General features: G+C 45.9%; 1 protein-coding gene across 3 annotated transcripts in view; it reads right to left on the bottom strand.

Annotated features, from left to right (window-relative positions):
* LOC142567938 (papilin-like) overlaps positions 1 to 22,775 on the bottom strand; it is a 604,722-nt gene that overhangs the window by 202,571 nt on the left and 379,376 nt on the right. For all 3 annotated transcript variants that reach the window (XM_075678027.1, XM_075678026.1, XM_075678025.1), the window contains exon 8: positions 21,628 to 21,756. In XM_075678027.1, coding sequence (XP_075534142.1) covers positions 21,628 to 21,756 — 129 coding nt within the window. The remainder of the gene's footprint in view (positions 1 to 21,627; positions 21,757 to 22,775) is intronic.

Raw genomic sequence — 22,775 nt, 5'->3', positions numbered from 1 at the left:
CACCTGTGATGTTTGCCGGGGGAAGAATGGTGATGAGAGTTGTATGGACAAAGAGAAGTACGACGCGGAAGCTAGGGGTAACGTTGACTACTATTCGCGTGTTTTATTCCCCCGTCACTGGTCTAATGAAAACAGGCGCTCTCACACGTGCGACGCCACGTGACGTACACATGCGCAAATAATTTCAATGGTCACCAAGGTAGAGCTTTGGACTAGTGGCTGCTGCATAAGGAACGATTTTCCCAGCGCATTAGACAAGGACGGCAGAATAGAGACCCATATCTCTCTCTGTGCGTGTAGATTCTGGCATCCTTGTCATATACACTGGGAAAAAGAGCGTGCATAACATAGAAATAGTTGACGTTAGAACGAGAGAAGTATGCGTGCGATTGTGGCCTGATGAAGAGAACAACAGAATATATTGTGGTTCATCGCACTGATTTGCTGCGAGACCTAATTTTGATACCTAATTTTGATATATATATATATATATATATATATATATAGGAGGTTTCTTCAAAGTTCAGCACGCAGGACCCGACGTATCATACGCAGGAAAGAGACGACGAATTTTCGGAAGACTTATTTACTGAATTTTTTTGGCCGCTGGACCAGCCTTCGTCAGAGTACACTGTATTCTGATGAAGGCTGGTCCAGCAGCCGAAATTGTTCAGGCAATAAGTATTCCTAAAAGTTGGTCGTCCCTTTCCTGCGTGTATATATATATGGACGACGAACTTTTAGGGAGACTTATTGCCTGAACAATTTCAGCTGGTGGGCCAGATATATATATATATATATATATATATATATATATATTCGGCCGTACAACAACAACCACGATCAGCAAAGTCCATGAAGGGTTTTCTAAGACAGCGCCCCTTTAAGAATACCAATGTAGGAAGTATATTGGGTTATTCACTACACGAGCGATTACACTTTTGTCTCACTCTAAACACAACAATCATATGGCGCCATTGTGTAACAACTTTCACATATTACCATTTGATTGTCTACATGAACAGAGTATAACATTGTGTGCCTATAATGTCCTAAATTACAATCGCTATTTTAATATTTCAATGTTTCATTCTTTATTACGCGAAACGTGTTACAGCTAGTGTTGCGGCTCAGGGTAGCGCTTATGCCAGGAATCCACCTGGCACAGGAATGAGTACGTCCGGTAGTAGGAATGAAGAAAAAGGGGTTTATTTTACTTTATTTACACTTGCTCCAGATACGGAAGCCAACACCATGTAGGAGCCTATGAAATGTCTCAGTTGACATCAGAACACGTCAGCACACCTCCGCTGCACGGAAGATATCCGCTTTTGAAACCAGTCGTCTTCCCTAGGAAACTCGACTCAAGAATCTTATGACTATATCGCGGCCAATAGCAGTCGTCCAATCGGTCGCAATATCCCTCCCATGATGGCGAACTGTTCCGCCGGATTCCGCCTCCTATGTTGCACCTTCGCACCCGCATATGGCGCAAGGGTGTAGCAATCTGGGAATCCGAGGCTGATGCTGTTCCCTAGGTAGCTTTTAACGTTTGGCCCTTTCACCAAGTACTTCAGCCTGTCAGGGTCAGGTTAAGGCAGAGTGATCTTCACGGTAGTCGGCACCTCGAAGTGAGCTCCTTTGTTCGCGCGTCACAGTCTATGTCGGGTATGGCATCGTCTGGGCGCGCGCTAATGAAAGGACTGCCTCTTGGGAAACGGCAAGAAGTGTTCTAGAAATGATGGCTGATGACACACTGCAGCTTGAGGTCCGAGCCTTCACTTGGTTGCGGTCTAGTACCTGGGAATACACAAGCACACGAAACTCTGGTCGGCGTGCCCAAGCGAGACGACCACCGGGCGGCATGATACCCGCATCGCTTTACAAAGTTCTACCCCTCTCTCTGTCTCGCTTTTCTTTTTGTCGTGGTCAGCCCTCGGCAAGGCAGAAATTAGTTGCCCTATCTCAGTAACAACGACAGTGATACGCACAGAGCACTTTTTCTTTAATTCACCCTGAGTTCGTTGCTTAATACTTCCGGCTCAGACCATCTGCATTCTTACTGTGGCTCCCTTTCCTATGCTTGATCCCGTAGTGCTGTTCCTGCAAAATGACACTCCATCTCAGCAGTCTTCGTTTTTTTTTCTTCGACATTTGCTTTAGCCATGCCAGAGGGCAATGGTCTCTCTAGGCAGTGAATTTCGTGCCTTGAATGTAGCATCCTAGCTTTTGTATGGCCCGTAGTATGCACAAACATTCTTTCTTAGAGGTACTGAACACGTCTTCTCGCGGTGTCAGTTTTGGACTGAGGTGTAGCACGGGATGGCGTTGAGCCGTGCTCCCGCAAGGGTAGCAGGAGATATCACGAAACTTTCCTTTCTCACAATGAACCACTGCTCGGCAGCACCGGATGCTCTTAACCGCTTTCGTTAAGTTGGGCAAGGGCGACACCAAGACAACGGTTGCTGGCGTCACACTAGAGAATTAATTTGCTGCAAGAGTCTGGCGAGACAAGCACAGTCCATGAAGACAAGGTTTTCCTCTCAAAACAGTCCACATATTCAGAATAAGGCTCCGTAAATCTTCCACATTCGTGCGACTCATGCACTAAGATTTTCTTTGTCGTGTGCGCAAGGCACCCGCACTAAAGAAATAACAAAAAAATGTTGCTTAAAATAACACGAAGATTCTAGCTGATTTCTAAATACTTCCACGTACGCTCTAAGCGGTGCTCGAAACGCTGCCGTCTTATGAATACACATGCCAGGCACGTACCAACGCTTTGCTTCTCTGTGTCTGCGCAAGACAAGGCTTAATGGAACGGTACAAACACTTTATAAGATTGCGCTATTAAACAACGGCTCCTCCAAATAACGCGTCTCACTTTTCAAAGAAAAAATATCGTGAAAACTTCCGAAAAGTTAACTGATACTCAATCGTGCCACTACAGGCTTCTAACAAGTAACCTAAGCTTCAAGTTGCAAGGTTATCTAAAAAAAAATGAAGCCTATGTGCTTAAAAAGAAAGAACGGCACATGGTGAAAACAAAGTTTCCAAAAAATTTATGCGCGCGAACCATCTCTTTCACAATGTCAGTGAGCTCCTACAACAACCAATATAAACACAGTGCAACACTTGCTCATCGGAACCACCTATAGTTTCGCATATCTCAAAACGTTTAACCAAACTCTAAAAATAAACAAACAGACAAACTGTTGTTTCCACAAAACCCAGTATCGCCGTTCTTCATTACGAATAGCCGACGATTGCGTCATCTCTATAAGCTGTACTCGAGGCGGGCGCGGTCTGCAAGCACTTCTTGTCCATCTTGTCAACCAGGGAATAGAAAGGGCACGTAGGTCATTCCCTTCACTGCAGACTCCCGACACTTTACGTACTGCCAGCATGCAGTCTAGGCTCTGCACTACAAGTTCACTGCCTGGTATGACCACTTCACGTCGCCTTGTCGCCGCGGTCTCCTGTGTCCTGCAGGTCACACCTAGAAAGGAACTCAACGAGGGGGAACATAATTGCCCACTGGCGTTTGTCCTCCTCCGCGCCGAATGTCTCCTTATTTTCGTGCTCTTTTGGCGGCTCGGACGAGCTCTGACTGGAAGCATTCCAAAGGACAAACGCACCTTTCCAATTATTTCACTGCGCTCCCCAGAGGTTTTGATGGCTTTCGCTCTATACAGCCGCATTGCCTTCTCTGCCAAATTCCCGACTCCGCGACAGCTGTTTCTCTTAGCCCGCTTTCTCGAGCTCATTTCTGAGCTCCTTTTTTTTCCCTTCCCTTTGGCGGCTGCTCAGCCAGATCCTCTTCCTGATTTTTTGTCGGGGCAATCGGAAAGATTTCCTCCTTATGCTTAACTATGTCTCCGGAGCCAGCTGTTTTATCCGCTTTCTCTACACTTTGTTCAGCGTCGTAACTCAGCGCCTTACCCTGTTCCTAAACTTCTTTCATGGAATTTGGAAAGACTTCCTACTCCGGCTTAACTACGTCTCCGGAGCTAGCAGTTTTTTTCTTTGCGCTTTGTTGATCGTCCTAACTTAGCTGCTGAGCTAGCTTGTGTGTTTCGGACGCCGTGAAAGCCATGACCTGGGCTTCAGCAAATGTGCACCCGCTTTTATTGAGTAGCGGCTAAGAGTTGTTCGAGAAAAGGTAAGGGTAGCCTACCGGTAGCCCGTCAGATACTGCTGCTACTGTCTGGGTACTGCTACTGTCTGGGTGTACTATCTGGGTGTCTCAAGGCAAAGTTATCACGCGGAATTCGGAAAAGACACCAGCTTTGCGCATAATGTGTGAGGAGGACCTGGCGCAAGTTGTTTAACAGGTCGTCACGGTGCAAAAATGGTTTTCTTAGTTGTGATCCTGCATGCCATTTTCCTTTATTTTTCTTATCACTTTGTTCAACAGGATAACATAATCCCGTCCTTCTGTAGAATGTTATATGTGTCTAAACCTATTCCTTCATATTACACAGCTTTTTGTGTTACCAATGCCCCTACTTGTTATCTACATTATGCAACTGAACATTTGTATAAAACCTTCAATATTGCTGTGTACTGGATTAGTGCCTTATACCACTTCTCTGTTGTTTTTGCTAGTTCTTCTAACATTGTACAACGAAACTATGGATTCGTAACGATTCAGCAACATCTCTTTCTGAGTACGTTTACACTTCTCAAAGGCTGCTGTTTTGTCATACTTGCTATTATTAATTTTTGTATACATATGTTATCACCACTGTCTACTACTGGATTCAAATAGAATGGGTTCTAGTTCATCGGAACTAAATTTACGCATTGTAGACCAGCGCATATCACCCATAGCTGTGCTTCAGATTAATATGCAGTCTGCTCGCTGCAAGGACAACCTGTTTATTCTTCTTGATGAGTTTAAATTTGATGTCTCCATAGTTATGCTAACAGAAACTTGGTGCCGTGATGACTCGGACGTTATTAATATCGAAGGTTATAATCCAGTTCATTTAGATAGGAAAATAAGGACAGGGGGTGGCGTATGCATGTATGTTAAAGATGATATGAGATACGAATGGCTTAACGAGTGGTCTCAATGCACGGATGATATTGAAATTGTATGTCTTAAAGTGGAAAACTGTGTGTTTGTTGCAGTATACAGACCACCTGATGGCAGCATAAACAATTTTATACAGTTTTTAGATAACATATTGTTACGAAGACTTGCGAAGAAATGGTTTTATTTACAGGCGATGGATGGAGGATCGCAGCGTGATCGTAGCGCAGGCCGGCCTCTCAAACTCTTCGTTCTCTTTGTCTTCTCTCTTCTTGTCCGCGCCTTTCGTATCGGTTACATTTCCCCGCACGCAGACGAAGCCCGTGGGGCGAGTCAGGATGGACAAGCAGGGTAGAAAGGCTTCAGGCGAGCAATATGAGTCAGCTGAGTTCTGCTTGATCGCCGACCATTGCACAGGAGGCGAGCTATGATGTAAGTGAGTTCGCTCAGGCGGTTCACGACTAAAAATGGGCCTGAATATTGTGACAAGAACTTTTGGCACAATCCACGCTTGCGTTGCGGTGTCCAAAGAAGAACCAGTCACCTTTTTCCAACGATACTTGTACGTGACGGTCGTCGTATCGCTCTTCCGAACGACTTTGCGAGGCCAGAGTACGAAGACGAGCCATTCGACGGGCTTCTTCGGCGAGACACAAAGTCTTTGATACAGAATCGTCACTGTGCAGTACGAAGGGTAAGAAAGTGTCCAGAGGGCTTCGCGGTAACCTTGCATACAGGAGATAAAATGGGCTATAGTTCGTGGTTTCGTGTTTCGCCGTGTTGTATGCGTAAGTGATGAATGGAAGCACGTCGTCCCAGTTCTTATGATTGGAGGAGACGTACATGGCAAGCATGTTGGTCAGCGTTCTGTTCGTCCTTTCAACGAGGCCATCGGTCTGTGGATGATACGGCTTGGAATGACGGAACTGTGAAGTGCACAAACGAAGTAACTCTTCAATGGCATCAGCAGTGAACTGGCGACCACGGTCGCTGATGATGACACGTGGTGGGCCATGATGAAGGACCACGGAACGCAGCAGGAAGACCGCCACGCAAGCAGCGGTAAAAGACGGTATAGTTGCAGTTTCTGCATACCGTGTAAGATGGTCTACGTAGACAATTATCCAACGGTTCTTGTTGTTAGATAACGGGAATGGGCCCAAAAGGTCAATGCATACTTGCTCAAACGGTGTACTGAGCGGTGTCAATGGCCGAAGGGGACCCGGAGCTGCGGTGGTCGGTCGCTTCTGACGTTGGCACGTTTCGCAACTAGCGGCATAACGCTTGGTTGTTTCGGACTTCTTGGGCCAGTAAAAGCGCTTCTGAGTGCGGTGCAGCGTTCGTACGAAGCCGAAATGGCCGGAGGTCACATCGTCATGCATGGCGCGTAGAACGGCGGAGCGGAGACTCTCGGGGACAACAAGCAGAAAACGCACTCCATGCCCGGAGTAATTAGTTTTGTAGAGCAATTTATCACGGACAGTAAAGCGAGCGCTGCCTTTAGAAGTACGGGCGGCGACAAAAAGCGGATCGAGGGTAACATCCTTCTGTTGTTCTCGCTGAAAGTCTGCCGCGTCAGGGAACGTAGAAGTAACAGCAGCGAGACAGTCGTCAAAATTCTCAGTATCGCAGTCGGTAGTTCCAAGAGGAATCCGAGAGAGGCAGTCTGCGTTAGCGTGACGACGGCCACTCTTGTACGATGCCACAAAGTCGTATTCCTGGAGGCGCAGCGCCCAACGTGCGAGACCACCAGAGGGATCACGCAAACCGACCAGCCAGCATATAGAATGGTGGTCGGTGATAATCTTGAATGGTCTACCGTAAAGATAACACCGAAACTTTTGTATGGCAAAAACGGCTGCCAGGCATTCCTGTTCCGTAACCGTATAATTGCGTTAAGATTTGCTCAGGCAACGGCTGGCATATGCGACAACATATTCTGCGCCACTGTGGCGTTGTACAAGCACCGCTCCTATCCCGATTCCACTAGCATCAGTGTGAACTTCAGTCGGGCAAGATGGATCGAAGTGACGCAAGAGGGGTGCTGCCGTTAGTATGAACTTCAGTTGAGAGAATGATGAGTCACACTCTGGCGTCCAATTGAAGGATGCCTTTTGTCGCAAAACACTTGTCAACGGGTAAACGATGTCGGCAAACCGGGGAACAAAACGACGACAATACGCACATAGGCCAATGAATCAGCGGAGTTCTCGTGCTGACTGCGGTGGCTTGAAGGAGCTCACCGCTTCAATCTTATGAGGATCGGGTCTGACGCCATCCTTGTCGACTAAGTGTCCCAGGACCAGTGTTTGACGTTCGCCGAACCGACACTTTTTTGAGTTTAGAACCAGTCGAGCTTTCTCAATGCAGTCGAGAAAGAGCTGAGGTGTTCGTTATGTTCTTCAAACGTGCGGCCAAAGATTACAACATCATCGAGGTAACACATGCATATCTCCCACTTTAGACCACGTAGTACTGTGTCCATGAATCTTTCAAAGGTGGCAGGAGCACTGCAAAAGCCAAAAGGCATAACGTTAAATTCGAATAGGCCATCTGGAGTCACGAAAGCGGTCTTTTCCTTGTCGGCAGGGTCCATAGGTATTTGCCAATACCCCGATCGCAAATCAAGTGTTGGAAAATAAGAAGCAGCGTGTAAGCAATCAATGACGTCATCGATTCGCGGTAGTGGATATATATCCTTCTTATTCACTGCGTTTAGATGTCTGTAGTCCACGCAGAATCTCCAGGAGCCATCTTTTTTTCGCACAAGGATTACTGGGGCTGCCCATGGACTAGACGACTCTTGAACAGCACAAACACCAAGGGGTTGAAGCCGCTAGCCGCCTACTCCACGAAAGGTAATACCGTCGTTCCAAGAAAACATAACTTTGTGGCCTAGACGGTTTTTGAAAGCGAGGCTCATCACAGACACAGTCGCCCCAGTATCAACTAACGCCATGGTCGGTATTCCGTCAATCGAGACATTCTTTGTTTTTGAACATCACAACAGGCAGAGATATTTCTTGCCAAGACCGTCCGGCGACCAAACCTCCATTGGCCGCGGATGCTAGTTTCCCAGTGGCGGTGACGAGGAACGGCGCCGAGGGGACGGAGTGCGACGGGGACGGTTACTTGGTGGCGTCAAACTTCGCTCAGAAGCTGGCGAACCACTGCGTCTGGTCGCGTGTGAGAAGTGGTCCATTGAAAGCAAGTCGGTCGTCCGCAAGTCATATGAATTACGGGTTCTGGGTGGCGAGAACATCGGTGGTGTCCTTCGTGGTTGACGGTCTTGGCGACAATACCAAGCTATTGGCCTGGAGCTCTACCACTGAAAAGCTGGCGCCACCGTCGGCGTGATGTGCTAGGAGGGATCACGTGGACATAGCGGCCGCGTCGGCTGCTTCGGGAGCGCCGAAGCGAGCTGAAAACGAGTTAAAATCCCCTCGTGCGCTGCGTCCTCATTTAGTGACGAAATTTTCCCGCTTCGAGTGTCTCCTTTACAACGCTTGAAACCACTACAATAGGTAGTGGCTGCCTTTGAGGCGCGCAACATAATAGGCTACTGCTCGGTGCCGCAGGGCTGGACGCACGTAACGGAGGCCGGTGTCAGCCTTATTCACACGTCCTCAGGACAAGAAGCTGCGTGAAGCTTGGCTCGCGAAACTTAAAACCCGCAAACAGTCGTCGGCTACAACTCGGGTATGTAGCAAGCACAGACGCAAGGAAGATTTCTACTACGGCGCCCGGTCTGCGATGTTCTGAAAACGCGCACTGAGGCGCTCGCCCGAGCCCGCTGCCCGACTAATGTCATGACGGTGTGATCTATGAATTTGTCGATGCTATAGATACTGGCAAGTTCAGTGGAGTGGAAAGGCAGCGGTAAGAAGCACATTTAAAAAAAGCATGGCATATGGTAATGTTTATGTTATGAATTAATGCACTGGATACAAAAAAGGAGCAGCGGGAAATTGCACGTTGAGAGCACCGATAAACATACAGTGCGACGCAACTCGAGAAATAATATTGCAAGGTCAAAGAATTTAGAAGAAAAAAAAATTGAATCATCGCGACGGCACATTACAGTCCCCGTAGGCATCGAAGTCTCTACAATGAAATTATTTTTGAACAGCTCTGATAGCGCCCACGTAACAATGGTTGCTTCTATACTGTCAAATGCTCATATTCTGCGGCCTAACGCTCATGGCATGATGCGAAAAGGCGCGCGCGGAGAAAGCGAGACATTGCGCGGACAAGCATGCAGACGCGCAGTCGGTCGCTGCGAATCTGCGCGATCGCTGCATTGAGGCTTCGTTCTATTATGCTCCATATAGTTATACAAACACTATAAGAACATATTTCACATAGTTTGCTCTCAGCGTTTACCTACCTTTCACGCAAGAAGCCGGTTCGGGAGACCCCATCGCGGCTACCGCGCTCAGTGGCGTTCACGTATTCGGTAAAGAGATAGCGTCTGTAAACGATTGTGTGCTTTCAGTTCGCCCAAAATTATTATTTAGGCAGTAAAAAACTTCTCTCGTTTCGAAAGTACTTACAGAAATGTCCGGGAGAGCCCGCGCGTGGTTTTTTCAGTGAGCGCTGACAGCAAAACCTATGAGGAGCGCGCCGCGTGATCCCTCATACTACGCCAGCGAGGCGCTTCCGATAGATAGCGACACCGTAACTCCTCGCCGCCAATATGGCCTGTGGAACCGCAGTTGTAGCACACGGGAGGGTCGCGGTTCACAGCGTCTTCCTCGAAACGAATGGCAGACGGCTGCGGGCGGCGAGAAAGTTCGTGGTCATGTGGATAACGTGTCTCTGCTGCTTGCTGAAATCCGTTATATCGTTCATAAGTCACGTCGTGGTAGTAGGGTCGGTGCTGTTCTTGTCGCGGTCTGACAGAAGTCACAGGGCCTCGGGGGTAAAAAGGCGGCTGCTCTCGTTGTGGCCGAGCGTCGTAAGTAGGGCCTCTGTCGTAGAGACGTAGCTGCTGTCGGGGCGCGAGTTCATCATCCTCAGTGCCCCTAGCCGCAGGATACGGGGAGAAGGATGCCACGTTTGGCTCGAAATCTGGTGATAGGCGGAAGCTATGAGTGCCTGGATGTGTCACTTGCGCATGCAGGCTGGGCTCTTCCTGTTTTGTCGTATCGTTGATGCCAGATCGAGGGGCTGGTTGCTGTCCACGCTTGCAACTGTCGTCACATTGGCTAGCCTGCCAAACATCGACGTGATGCGCCTCGTCTTCAGTTGCTCGAAAGTACGACAGTGCCGAATGATGTCAGCGACGGAAGCCAGGTTGTCCATTGCGATGAGGAAATTATAAACGTCTTCGAAAATTCCTTTCAGGATGTGCCCAACTTTGTCTTCCTCAGACATTCCAGAGTCTACCATCCTACACAGTTTTATTACCGCCTCATGTAGGTCGTGCAGGTTTCGCCTAACACTTGCGCACGTTGCAGTAGCGTCTGTTCTGCCCTTTTCTTTTTCGTCGCGGAGTCGCCGAATCGCTCTTTTATTTCGGAAACAAACCTTTCCCATGTTGTAAACGTTTCCTCGTGATTGTCGAACCACAACAACGCAGTATCCGTTAGAAAGAACACGACGTTCGAAAGCTGAGAAGCGCTGTTCCACTTGTTGGCGGCACTCACCTGGTGATAATGGATGAGCCATTCCTCGACGTCTTGGTCCGATCATCCGCGAAGGGACGCGCATCTCTCAGTTGTAGAACAGAACTGGTCGGCGCAGCTGTTGGAATGGGCCGTTGTTCGTCTGCGTCGTGGGACATATTCAACTCCGGTAGATTCGGTGGGAGTCCAGCAAGGTGACGGCTCCGTCGAAGAACTGCTTCAGCCTCCGTCTTCGGGTGTCGATTACCCCGCACCTTCCACCACAACTGTTACGAAGAGTTGCGAAGAAATGGTTTTATTTACAGGCGATGGATGATGATCGCAGCGTGATCGTAGCGCAGCCCGGCCTCTCAACCTCTTCGTTCTCTTCGTATTCTCTTCTCTCTTCTTGTCCGCGCCTTTCGTATCCGTTACAATATTTTCCTTCGTTAATGACAATGGATATAAACTCGTGTTGGGAGGCGACTTGAATATTGATATGTTAGCAAGCACAGGTAAGCAAAAGTATCATTCGGCGCTTCTTGATTCCCACTTTTTATCGAATGTTATTGTCACTCCTACTCGTATTACTGACTCGAGTGCAACATTAATAGACCTGTTCATAACAAACTTTCCCTTTGATTCCGTATTTTCTGGCACTATGTCTGGCACTTTCTGGCACTATCAGTGATCATCCACCTATGTATTTTATTTGTACACCAATTCCACTGCACACTTAGACAGGCTGCTTCCCGTATATATCATAGAGCTGTAAATTTAAACTCTCTTTCGCGCTTTCGTGATGAAATTGCGCACACGCAATGGGATGACTTATTGTTTTTCTCCTGTGCTGACTTAGCTTACAACTTTATCTGAACGATCATTTCAGTCTATAATAAATATTTCCCACTTCAGGTTTTTAAAAAACCAAAACGTGCCCGCAAACCTTGGATAACCACTGAGATCCTAAAAATCATGAAGGAAAATGATAGGCTTTTTCATGCATTCCTAGTTAACCGAAATCAAGATGCTTTGAGGATGTTTAAAAAATGTAGAAATTTGATCATTAAATTACAACGGCAAGCAAAGCGAAATTACTATTATAACATGTTCGAAGGCGTGCGCAGATATCAAACAAATGTGGAATAAATTACACTTCATCTTAACTCTAGGTAGAGGAAGAACTAGTTTAGAAGAACTTGTAGTTAATAATAGAGTTGTCAAAGGCAAAGAGTTAGCCGACAAATTTAACGAATACTTTGCATCTGTAACTGAGAGCTCACATCAAGATAGTGCCTTTCATTACTTACCCGTGCCGCTCAAGGAATCAATATTTTTTTACCGAACTGATGAAAACGAAGTATTAAGGGTAATTAAAAACTTTAAGATGAGTAAGAGAGAGGACGTAAATGGTCTAAAAATCGAGCCAATTAAATATGTTATTGATCTACTTAGCCCGTGTGTGACACATATTTATAACCTTTCCTTACAAACTGGTATTTTCCCAGAGAATATGAAGAATGCTAAGGTGACGGTAATACACAAAAGTGGAGATAAAAAGATTCTCGGGAATCATAGTCCTATTTCAATCCTTCCCCTATTCTCCAAAGGACTTGAAAAAATTATTCATCTTAGACTGTCAGATTTTTTTTACAAACATTCCATCATAACTAAATCGCAATACGGATTTAGATCAGGTTTTTCAACAGAAAGTGTTCTACTGTTTCAAAAAGAATTGATACTTGAGAATATTGAAGCAAAAAAATTCACACTCGGCATATTTTTAGATATGTCCAAAGCCTTTGACAAAACATCCATGAAACATTAATAGGAAAGCTGAAGTGTTATGGAGTTCGTGGTGTTGCCCTAAATCTAATTCAAAACTACTTAACAAACAGAAATCAATGTGTATCGATAAGCAGAACACTGTCTTCTTTCTATGCAACCTATTAAATATGGAGTTCCCCAAGGCAGCGTATTGGGCCCGCTTTTGTTTAATATATTTCTTAAGGATATTGTAAATGTTGACCATTCAGTCCAATACCTAATCTATGGTGACAATAGAAGTCTTTTCTTTTCAGGAACAAATATACATGATCTTGTGAATCTAGCTAACTTGACATTAGAAAAAATATGCAGCTGGACACTTAGCAATTCTTTACAAATTAACTGCTCAAAAACTAAAGCTAGTCTTTTTCGCTCTAAATCTCCACTTTATGAGCTCTCTTATACTTACAATCTCATGTTGAATAATATTAAAATTGAATTTTCTTCTACAGTAAAATCTCTAGGTGTTATTTTTCACGAATATATGAAATGGGATCACCATACGGTACATTTACAAAACAAACTTTGCAAGGTCCTGCACGTACTGAGAAAATGTCAGCGTGTATTGCCACTTATTCAAAAGCTTTCGATATTTAAGGCACTTTTCTCATCACATCTGCGCTAATGTAACTTAATTTGGGGTAACGCAACACAGCAATCCACAAATAATCTTATTATCCTACAAAAAAGGCCCTACGTTCTGTTGCAAACCTACCATTTAATGCACATACTTCAGAACTATTCGTCAAATATAATGTAATTAAATTAAATGTGCTATATGAATACACTTTATTAGTTTCGTTTAGATCCGATAGCGTAATAGATCGCGGTTATATACACAGTGTAGCCAACCTGCAACTAAATCCTTCTTCGCGCCTAAACAGACACACGGAAAAATTGTATGTGCCACGGCCGCGCACAAATTATGGCTTTCAAACATTAAGTTATTGCTTGCCAAAAATATTAAATAAATTCCAGATTTCTTATGAAAACGTTCGCACACTCTCCAAGACTTCTGTTTTAAGCATGCTCTGTTAAATATGTTCAGTTAAATCTCACTTTTTGTAAAATATGTCTTCTGTGCATATCATGTTTTCTCATTAGACACCGACGTTGAAATGTAGTTCTCTTTTATTGCCATGCTGCCTTAGTGAACCGGGGACGTGGGGCCAGATAAGCTGTTTCTTATGCAGCTTTTTTTCCCTCGTTCCAACCACTCATGTGAAACTCCATGTATGTGGTAAATAAATGAACTTGAACTTAAACTGTCTCGATATCGCCGAAAGGTCCTTCAATCTGTACCTTTGCCATTGGTAGGCGCGCTGAGTCTTCGCCGACGGCCTACCTTATCCAGGCGCATTCGAACCCGTAGTCTTCACTTTTCAGATGCTTCGAACAGACGAGGTCAATGGTGGCCGCGAAGTCCTTCAGTACCCGACACTCTTTGTCATTCATTTACCATTAGATCCGTTATGCATGGCTTTAGATTATTGACGTTACAAGAGTGAGTGCTTATACAAGCGAATACTGGCATTTTATATGCGAAGTTCCGGCGAGGTGACCCGTTTCCTTACAGTTATAACATGCTAGCTGAAGTCTGGATTAGATCGCTTCCGAACGATATCCTGGTTCCTTTCTACCACTTTCAGGTGATTTCGCTATTTCTTCGACGCGCGCTGAACTGAGACTAGCGTCGTCTCATTCCTTTTGTGTGTGTGTGTGGTTTTCTGCCCTCGAGGGTAAGATTTTTGGCTGTGGGGACGGCTTTTGATAGTGATACGCGTTACTGTTCTGTGGCCCAAAGCCATGGCTTGCCACTTACTCATCGGCCAGCTGTGCTGCACCCATTGCAGACACACCTCCCTGCCTGTCCTTAACCCAAAGGGACACTTCATCTGTTAGGGTCTCGTAAAACTACTCTAAGTAGATTAGGTCTGTGAGTTTACTGACGTTATGCGCCCCTGTTCCTTTCACCCGCTCTGAAAAATTATCGTTCAGGCTACACGAAAACTGAACAAAGTTTTCATTCGGCCTCTTTCTCTGCTGTGGAAATCTACTCCAAAATTTCACTGTGGAAAGCCTGCATTTTGCGAGGGAACGCGAATTCAGGGAACTGTACACGCCTGCCTCGGCTACGCTCAGTCGTGCCACGACTTGCGAGGCTTCTCTCGGCAGCAACACAAGCAACAATTCCGCCATGTGTATTGCTGAAATGATTGCTTCTCACAAATTCGTTCAAAATTAATCAGGTACAGACTCATCGCCTCTTTTGTACGGCTGATGCAAACTCTTCATTATCACGCTTTCCGTTTGTGGCGGCGCCGCATCGGCACTGCGCGCTAGTCTCGCCTGCTGCAACTTTATTTTCTCGAGCTAAATTTTTGCCTGGCTTCTCTTTTCTTCCTTCTCGCTCGCACTCATTTCCTTCTCGCACTACTTCTCTTCCGCTCTTTCCTCTGGCGCTCCTTCTCCTCCTACCTTTTTTTCCTCTCGCGACATACCTTTTCCGAGGCATCCGTGAGCTCGTCCTTCTAGAAACACACTTCGTCATTCGCAATACAAACTTCAGGCTTCTTCAACTTATGGTTAATCTATACCGAGCTCTGCTGGAAAAAGCAGCAGCTCTTGTTGTTTTCACAGTGTGATATCCATGCTTTTCTGAGTACCTACTACAACTTCCCCTGTATTGACCGCACACCTGTGGAGACCAATCGGAGCTAACTGCCCGATAGAACCCTGTCCTTATCGTCCGGCAAAACCTAGCAGTCACCCAACCTCGAGCTTGCAAAGGTCGTGTCTCCCGCAACAATGTTCTCAGGTGCGCCCATCCCAGACAGTTAGGAGTGCCTTCTGCTACTCTTTCTTCAAATTTCCTCGACTCGTTCAAGTCTTCACGCCGTTACTACGACAGTTGCGCCTGCCTGAGCCACGAAGAGGAACTCTGTTGATCCTGGACCCACAGAAGTCACTCTTCCATCCGCAGCTTAACTTGAGCTTGCGAAGGTCGTGTCTCCCGTAGCCACGTTCTGAGGTCCGCCGATCACAGATCGTAAGGAGTGCCTTCTTAATCTCACCTCCGTCAACCAGATTTTTGCGGCTCGGGGTAGTGCTTATGCCAAGAATCCACCCGGCACAGGGATGAGCACATCCAGTAATAGGAATGAACGAAAAATGGTTTATTCTACATTATTTACAGTGCCTCCAGATACAGAATTCCACTTCATGTAGGAGCACATTAAACCTCTGAGTTCACATCAGGACACGTCAGCACACCTCCACTGCACCGAAGGCCTAGATCTCCACATTTAAAATCATCCGTCATCCCTAGGATCGTAGGCTAGAGAATCTGATGACTATATCTCGGCCCATCACAATCACCGTATCGGTCACAATATCCCTCCCATGATGTCGAACCGTTCCGCCGCACTCCGCCTCCTATGTTACATCTTCGCACCCGAATATGGCGCAAGCGTGTAGCATTCTGGGAATCTCAGGCCTACGCTGTTTCCGCAGTAGCCTTCGACGTTCGCCCCTTTCATCAATTAATTCAGCTTGTTAGGGTCAGGTTCAAGTAGAGTCATCTTCGCGGTAGTTGGCACCTCGAAGTGAGCTCCTTTGTTTGCGAGTCAGTCTGTCGGGCCCCGGTGTCGTCTGGGCACGCGCTGACGAAAGGATTGCCTCGTGGGCAATGTCCAAAGAATTCTCATCGCCGTATTAAGACGTAACACGGTATTTTGCTGCATGATATAACGCACGCCGTGTACCCAATGTTTCAGGCATGAAAAGTGGAATAAGCTGCCAGTTGAAGTCAGCAGTTCCTCGAACTTACAACATGATGTCCAACAATACTACACCCCCCCAAACGTATATACGTCACAATAAATGTTTTCCGGGTTGTTCTTCCTTGTTGTTCACAAGCTGTACTTCACTGCACTGCCAAAATTCAAACTATCTTGTTTTCATTGCTATTTTGATAGCCATTTTAAGACATTCACATGTATTGTACTGTTATTACGTAAGACTAATGAATCTAATATTGCGGTATGCCTTGGGATACTATTAATTGCTGAATTATATTGAACTCTTCAAACGCTGCAAACTGTATAATTTAGTTTAGTATTTCAATCATGGTAATGTGTGTAATTCAAAGTAATAAGGCAACTAGTTATTGTTCATCTTAGAATTGCGTTAGCTACACGCCCGAGTAGGATGTTTGCTGCTGTCAATTGTTTATGCATTCACTATATTGAGGACGCTATCTTAGAAGAACTTGAATTTCATTGTTTCTGTAATTAACTTCCCTGTGTGTATTACTTTTTGTAACGTTTCACGGAACGCTAGGCTTCAGCTGGACTTTATTTATTGGAGCTCTGACTAGCCTTGTCGGGGGTGAGTGTTGTGGTTTCGGCAGTCAAACATAACATAGGTCGCTCTGGCTAGCCTGTGCTATCAGTGCGCCTAGAAAACGGCAGCTGGTCTACTTTACTGGCGTGTCACAGCGCAGGCACAGGTTCCAGAGGGGCCCTCGCCGTACCTTCAAGGTAAGAGTGGATAGTTCGTGAGGCGTTCAAGGAAGGCGAGCTGAAAGAACCGAATAATGGGTCATTTTACATATTTACTGGAAACGTTTACAGGTTCAAGGCTTTCCTTGAGGAATAATTTAGGGTGTGCTATATGTATGCTATAACTCCAGCGTTGTGCGTAAAATCAAACAGTGTTCTGTTGGACTTGTTGTGCACCCAGCGATCATAGCTGATCGGGGCACTGTAGCGTAAGCCAGCTTAAAGTAGGAGACGGAAGCCCTCCGTCAGCAAGCCGGGACACGTCCTCCATAGGCATCTGTTCCCGTTACTGGAAGATGACAGTATGGGCATGTTGTAACCAACGGAAGCTGCTACGAGTCGCATACAGATGTGACAGACGGTGTAAGGGCCACCCGAGCTCGAAGCATCCTAAGCACAATTTCTCCCGCCCTAGTTAAATGACGGGGGAGCGAGCAGACACGGTGAGATAAGGGCGTATGTGTTACACCTGAGATAATGTTTAGAGGTGCAGGGTTAGGTGAGGGGTTGAGATAGAAGTAGAAATGACGGAAGTGTTTGGGTAGGAGGCCTGTGCGACAGCTCGTCAGCAGCAATGTTGTGGGGATTCCGAGCACGGCCATGAATCCGGTGTACCTCGACGCACGGTCCTGCATTGCAATTCAGGGTTTGCAAAACGTGCCACAGATTTCCATTGCTCTGTGAATCTTGAGTTTTTGAACGCCGGCTAAGGAGTCAGCTAAAATATCAGTTTTCTGATTGTAGGTAGCCTAAAGGTAGCATCTTGCACATCATTGTGGATGGCTTGATGTTCTCTTTCTACAGTGCATGAAGTGAATCTGAACTGTAATGAAGCCGTACGAGTATCAAAAGTATTTTTTTTGAAAACGTCAATGCTTCGAACAGCGCTTATCACTGAGAATTCGACAATTTGTTCACATTTACCAACTCTATTTGAAAGAAAATAGTTTTTTTTTCGCGATACAATAGCGTCCAATCTGTTAATGGAGAGGCACATTTATAAATGAGTATCTCGATTTCAACATTTCGGAAGCTTCTTATCGCGCTGCACACTGTCCACTAATATTTACACTTTCCTTTACAAAAATTTGCATTACCCATCATTATTTATGTGAGTAACTTTTATTTTGTAACATAAGAAGCCAACAGACAACAAGGACCACACCAGGGAAATTACTTGTACTTACTAATTGAAATAAAGAGAATATAAATTAACGTAATTGAAAGTGCATTAAAAAACTTCCCGCAGTGGGGAACGATCCTACGTCTTCGCATTACGCGTGCGATGTTCTGCCAATTGAGCTACCACCGGCGCCGTTTTCCCATCCACTTTCTGGAGTATTTATGTGTTAGTGCTACGACTAACCCTCGGAGTGTTAGCCGGCGCCATCACTCAGAAACCTTGGCGGCTTGGTTGCCGGATTCGAGACCCTCCTTATGTATGAAGAAGAAGAAAGGTGGTTAACCAAGGGGCCTGATTTTTATTAATCAGATGATAAGAAGCCAACGAAGACACTGAGTACACTACAGTGAAAGTTACTTGTACTTACTACTAGAAATAAAGAAATTATAAATTTTAGAATGATTTATAAATAATTTATTTACAACAATTATAATAATTTATTTACAATGTCTTTATTTTAATTAATAAGCACAAGTAATTTCTCCTGTGTTGTCCTTGGCGCCTTTGTTTGCTGGTATCTTGTGATATGATAATTAAAAAGCGGGCCCCTCGGTTACTCCTTTATTGTCGTTTTATTCCGTTAGAAATTCGTCGTTACCAATACCTTCTCAGTGATGTCACTCCCGGTGCTCCCCAAGATAGTGTTTATCTCTGTCCTCTAGTTATGTCATTTCGTATTTATGTAATCTCATATCGCTTTTAACATACGACTCTTAGCAGGTGATTGCGCAATCAATCGTAAATTTCATTAGCCAGCAGATCATTATGCTCTTCAACAGGGCCTCGGTCTCATACCTAAATAGCGCTCCTGCTGGCAAATCGCTACTGGTAAATGTGAACGAATGAATTTCAAATTAAATTATAATAAATTATGTGGTTTTACGTGCCAAAACCACTTTCCGATTGTGAGACACGCCGTAGTGGAGGACTCCGGAAATTTTAACCACCTGGGGTTCTTTAACGTGCACCTAAATCGAAGCAGTCGGGTGTTTTCGCATTTCGCCCTCATCGAAATGCGGCCGCCGTGGCCAGGATTCGATCCCGCGGCCTCGTGCTGAGCAGCCCAACACCAACAACGGCGGGTACTAATGAATTTAACCCGCAAGGAATAATTTTCAGTTTTCAGTAATGTTCAGAGCCATGCAACTGGCGCAACATCCTACAGTTAAGCTGGCGTGCATGTATCAGTGTAACTTTCATGGAGACGCCATACCAATAAAATATCTACAACAGCATCCCGCACACTAGGGTATCTAAAATGCAACATTCATAAAACACGCCGTTCGACCCTATGACTCGCATGCTCAGGACTCATTAGTCCGCAACTAGAACATGCGTCACCCGTTTGTTCACATTACCAGGCCCTTGAATCTGTTCAGAATCATGCTGAAAGTTTTACTGCTAGACACTGCGGCCAAAAGTCTAGTATTGCAAACATTAAATCATCACTAGCACTGCCTTCCTTGTAATAACTTAGAGCGATCGCTTTTAATGCGATTAGCGTTCTTGGGCTACTTCACGCAGTTTCTGCCTCTCGGATAATCGGGGTATCTAACCATTTCTCCGGCCACCGAAATAAAAAAAGAAAGCCCTTACGAGTCCTACCATGCTGGGGGGAGCCGAGCCCACGGTCCAGGGTTCCTCGAGTGCAGTGGCCCAATGCCTTAGTTATCTGCATCGCGAATGCATTGGGTGTCGCTCTTCAATTAATCTCTTCCATACCAACTTGAGTTACGTGCTGCTGGGTGTGCGGCAAGTGGGGCAGGAATTTCCAGCGTTCGCACGCGCCGGCACACAGTGGCACTCAGAGGCCACGCGCGCACTTCTCGGCAGAAGTGCTAAACGGTAAAGTGTGTCCAGAGAAAAGCGCGAGAGCGGAGCGCAGATGCAGTACACGCATCATACATGGCGCATCTCTCAGTGTTTCCGCGCACCGGCGCGTCATACACTTCGGAGGCCACATGCGAGCTTCGCAGCGGCGCCACCAGATGCCGACGCGAATCCAAACGGAAGTGCTACCGAAGATCCTACCTGGAGTACGCGGCTCGTGCGCACCGACGCGCCACCGATGCAACCTCGGAGACCACACAAAGGACTTCGCATGGACTTGACGCGCTTCAGCCAGATGAAGCAGCTGGTTTGAAGTGGCGAGAGAGGAGCCCAGTTGCCGTACACGCCTCATACACGACGCGTTTCTGCGGTGGCAATATGTCGTGTCACTACATTGCTTCAGTGCTCATTGCGTTACCGCCGACAGTCGTCGTAAGATGGGCTCCGCCGGAATTTGTTTTCTGCTTACTTCATAAAAGCCACTCAGCGCCCCTCCAACGATATTCCCCCTCTTCCTTCCGCTATGAGGATCTCGCTCGTTTGCACAACTGTCATAGCTTCAAAGGCATTTTCGAACGCACCAACGCTTTCTATTGATGAGCCCAACCGCATTCCCTTGAACTGTGGAATGGGCTTCCTGATAACATAATTACCATTCTTGATCCTATGTTTCAGCACGAACTAGCTCCCATATTTTCCTGACTATCAGTTTTCTAGTTATTTTCAGTTTTTGCTTGTTTACCACGTACTTGGCCCACCCTAACTGCCGTGTAACTTCCAACTTTTGAACATGTGCAGCAAATAATTTCTTGCGTGTCGGCACGAGTGGTATTTCTTGTATCTACATTTTCACCTTGACTAACTACCACGCGATTTCCCCGTATCTCCACATGCATATTATTGCATACCACGCCCTGGCGAGGCAATAGCCGTGCTCTCGTACCCTCCCCTGTAACCCCTGTCCTTGTAGATAAGGTGGCTTCAAAAAATAGCGCTTCGCGCCAGGTACGGGACTCACTTCTGTTTGCATAACCATGGAATAAACGATTCCATTCAGTCAGCGTGGTTTCTTCGTCGTGAACAGAATATATGTGAAAACGCTTTGCTAAGGTGTGACAGTTTTTGTAACTTTCTAAATGCGTAACGCTTTTAATTGTACACTTCTCCCCACACCCGCTCCAACCACCATCATGAAAAATTTCTACTGGAGCATGTCACGCTCGGTAATAAATAATAAAATAATTAATTAATTATTTAACTAGGCAAAGTGAGCGGGATGATCGGTGCAGGTGATGTGACTCAATTGTCGCCTGGCAACTGAGTGCGTAAGTTACAATCACCATTCCCCGAGAAACATATCAGTAATAGATAAAAGTTTTATGAAAGCTGTTTATAGAAGTGAGCATTAGACTACACCAAACTCTGCTTCAAAAATGGAACCCTGTCTGCATGCGCAGACTTGTTGGTCGCCACCACTAAACTACTGCTTACCATGCAATCTTCAATGGATGCATAAACCATATCAGAATCATTTCTACTAAGTATAGCTGACAAAGTGGTCTAATGGGTGTTCTTTCTTACCCATTTCAGTTGCCAGGCAGCTGCAAATAATGCAGCCATCTTCCTCACGGCGTTGGCAGCAGTGAGGACAGGCGAGGCCGCACGCCGATAGCTTGGGGCACTGAGTTGCTTCGGGTTCCGCTGGTTGAACTGCAACAGGCGTTGAAACAGAAAGTGACCCGGTAACTGTGCATATATATTTGCGTTACTCCTCTTATTTTGTCGCTATTCTGAACCTTCCAGAATAATCTGTTGTTTGTCCTTTACACCCTTTCTCGCGAAGCCTGCATGCACGCTGTCCTAAGATATGAGCCGTTGCAGTTTTAGCGAAGCAGACCTCTGCACAGAGGCACTTTTTTCTGTACTATCCACATCGGAGTGCGACAACCGCGGCTAAGCAAGAAAGAAAAGGTGAATTCAGCCCTTATGTGGAAATCGGTGTTCAGTCGAAGGGTTGGGTGATGTTTGCGCAAACGGCAAAGTAAATGTTATGGAAACGTTATGCTAAAAACCAAAATGCTTGCAGAAAATGATGTGTATTTAGTGTTATTTTACGCAAATAATATATTAACGACGCAAGGGATGTGCAATGTTTAAGCAAACGTAAAGTGGTAAAGCTAATGTAATGTATAACAAAATGTTTAGGTGCAGGCGCGGCCTCCATTTAAGGGCGACAAAAATACTGATTAAATGCGCATAGGCACTACGACGATGGCTTATAGGGCCAACTTTTTGTGCAATTCTCTATTGCCGACTTCTGGCCTCTGGTATTGAGTAGTGGGCATTGATGGCAATGGGATGAGAACGGCATAATGACGATGGAACTATCACCATGGATCTACGACGGCCTGACAAAGGCGTTACGACTTCACATAAACATCTATTGGCGACGAAGGAGTGACGAGACAATGGAATGACGTCATTTGGACTGAGACAAACGACTGAGCGACGATGAAAAACGTGAGTGACGGCGGAACAATGACGATGAAACGATGTCTACAGAATGACTAGCGCTGCCTGACAATGATGGCATAAGGACGACTGTATTATCACGAATACATCCCGAGGCATCTGAAGAAGGAATGACGATGAATCAGCAAGAACAATAGAACGATTACACTTGAGTGAGGACGACTGAGTCACGACAACAGAGTTAGTAAGGATGACAT

This window comes from Dermacentor variabilis, unplaced genomic scaffold (assembly GCF_050947875.1).
Source record: "Dermacentor variabilis isolate Ectoservices unplaced genomic scaffold, ASM5094787v1 scaffold_15, whole genome shotgun sequence".
Lineage (NCBI taxonomy): Eukaryota > Metazoa > Arthropoda > Arachnida > Ixodida > Ixodidae > Dermacentor > Dermacentor variabilis.
Note: the sequence above shows the minus strand (reverse complement) of the source record. Positions and strands in the feature narration are given on the sequence as shown.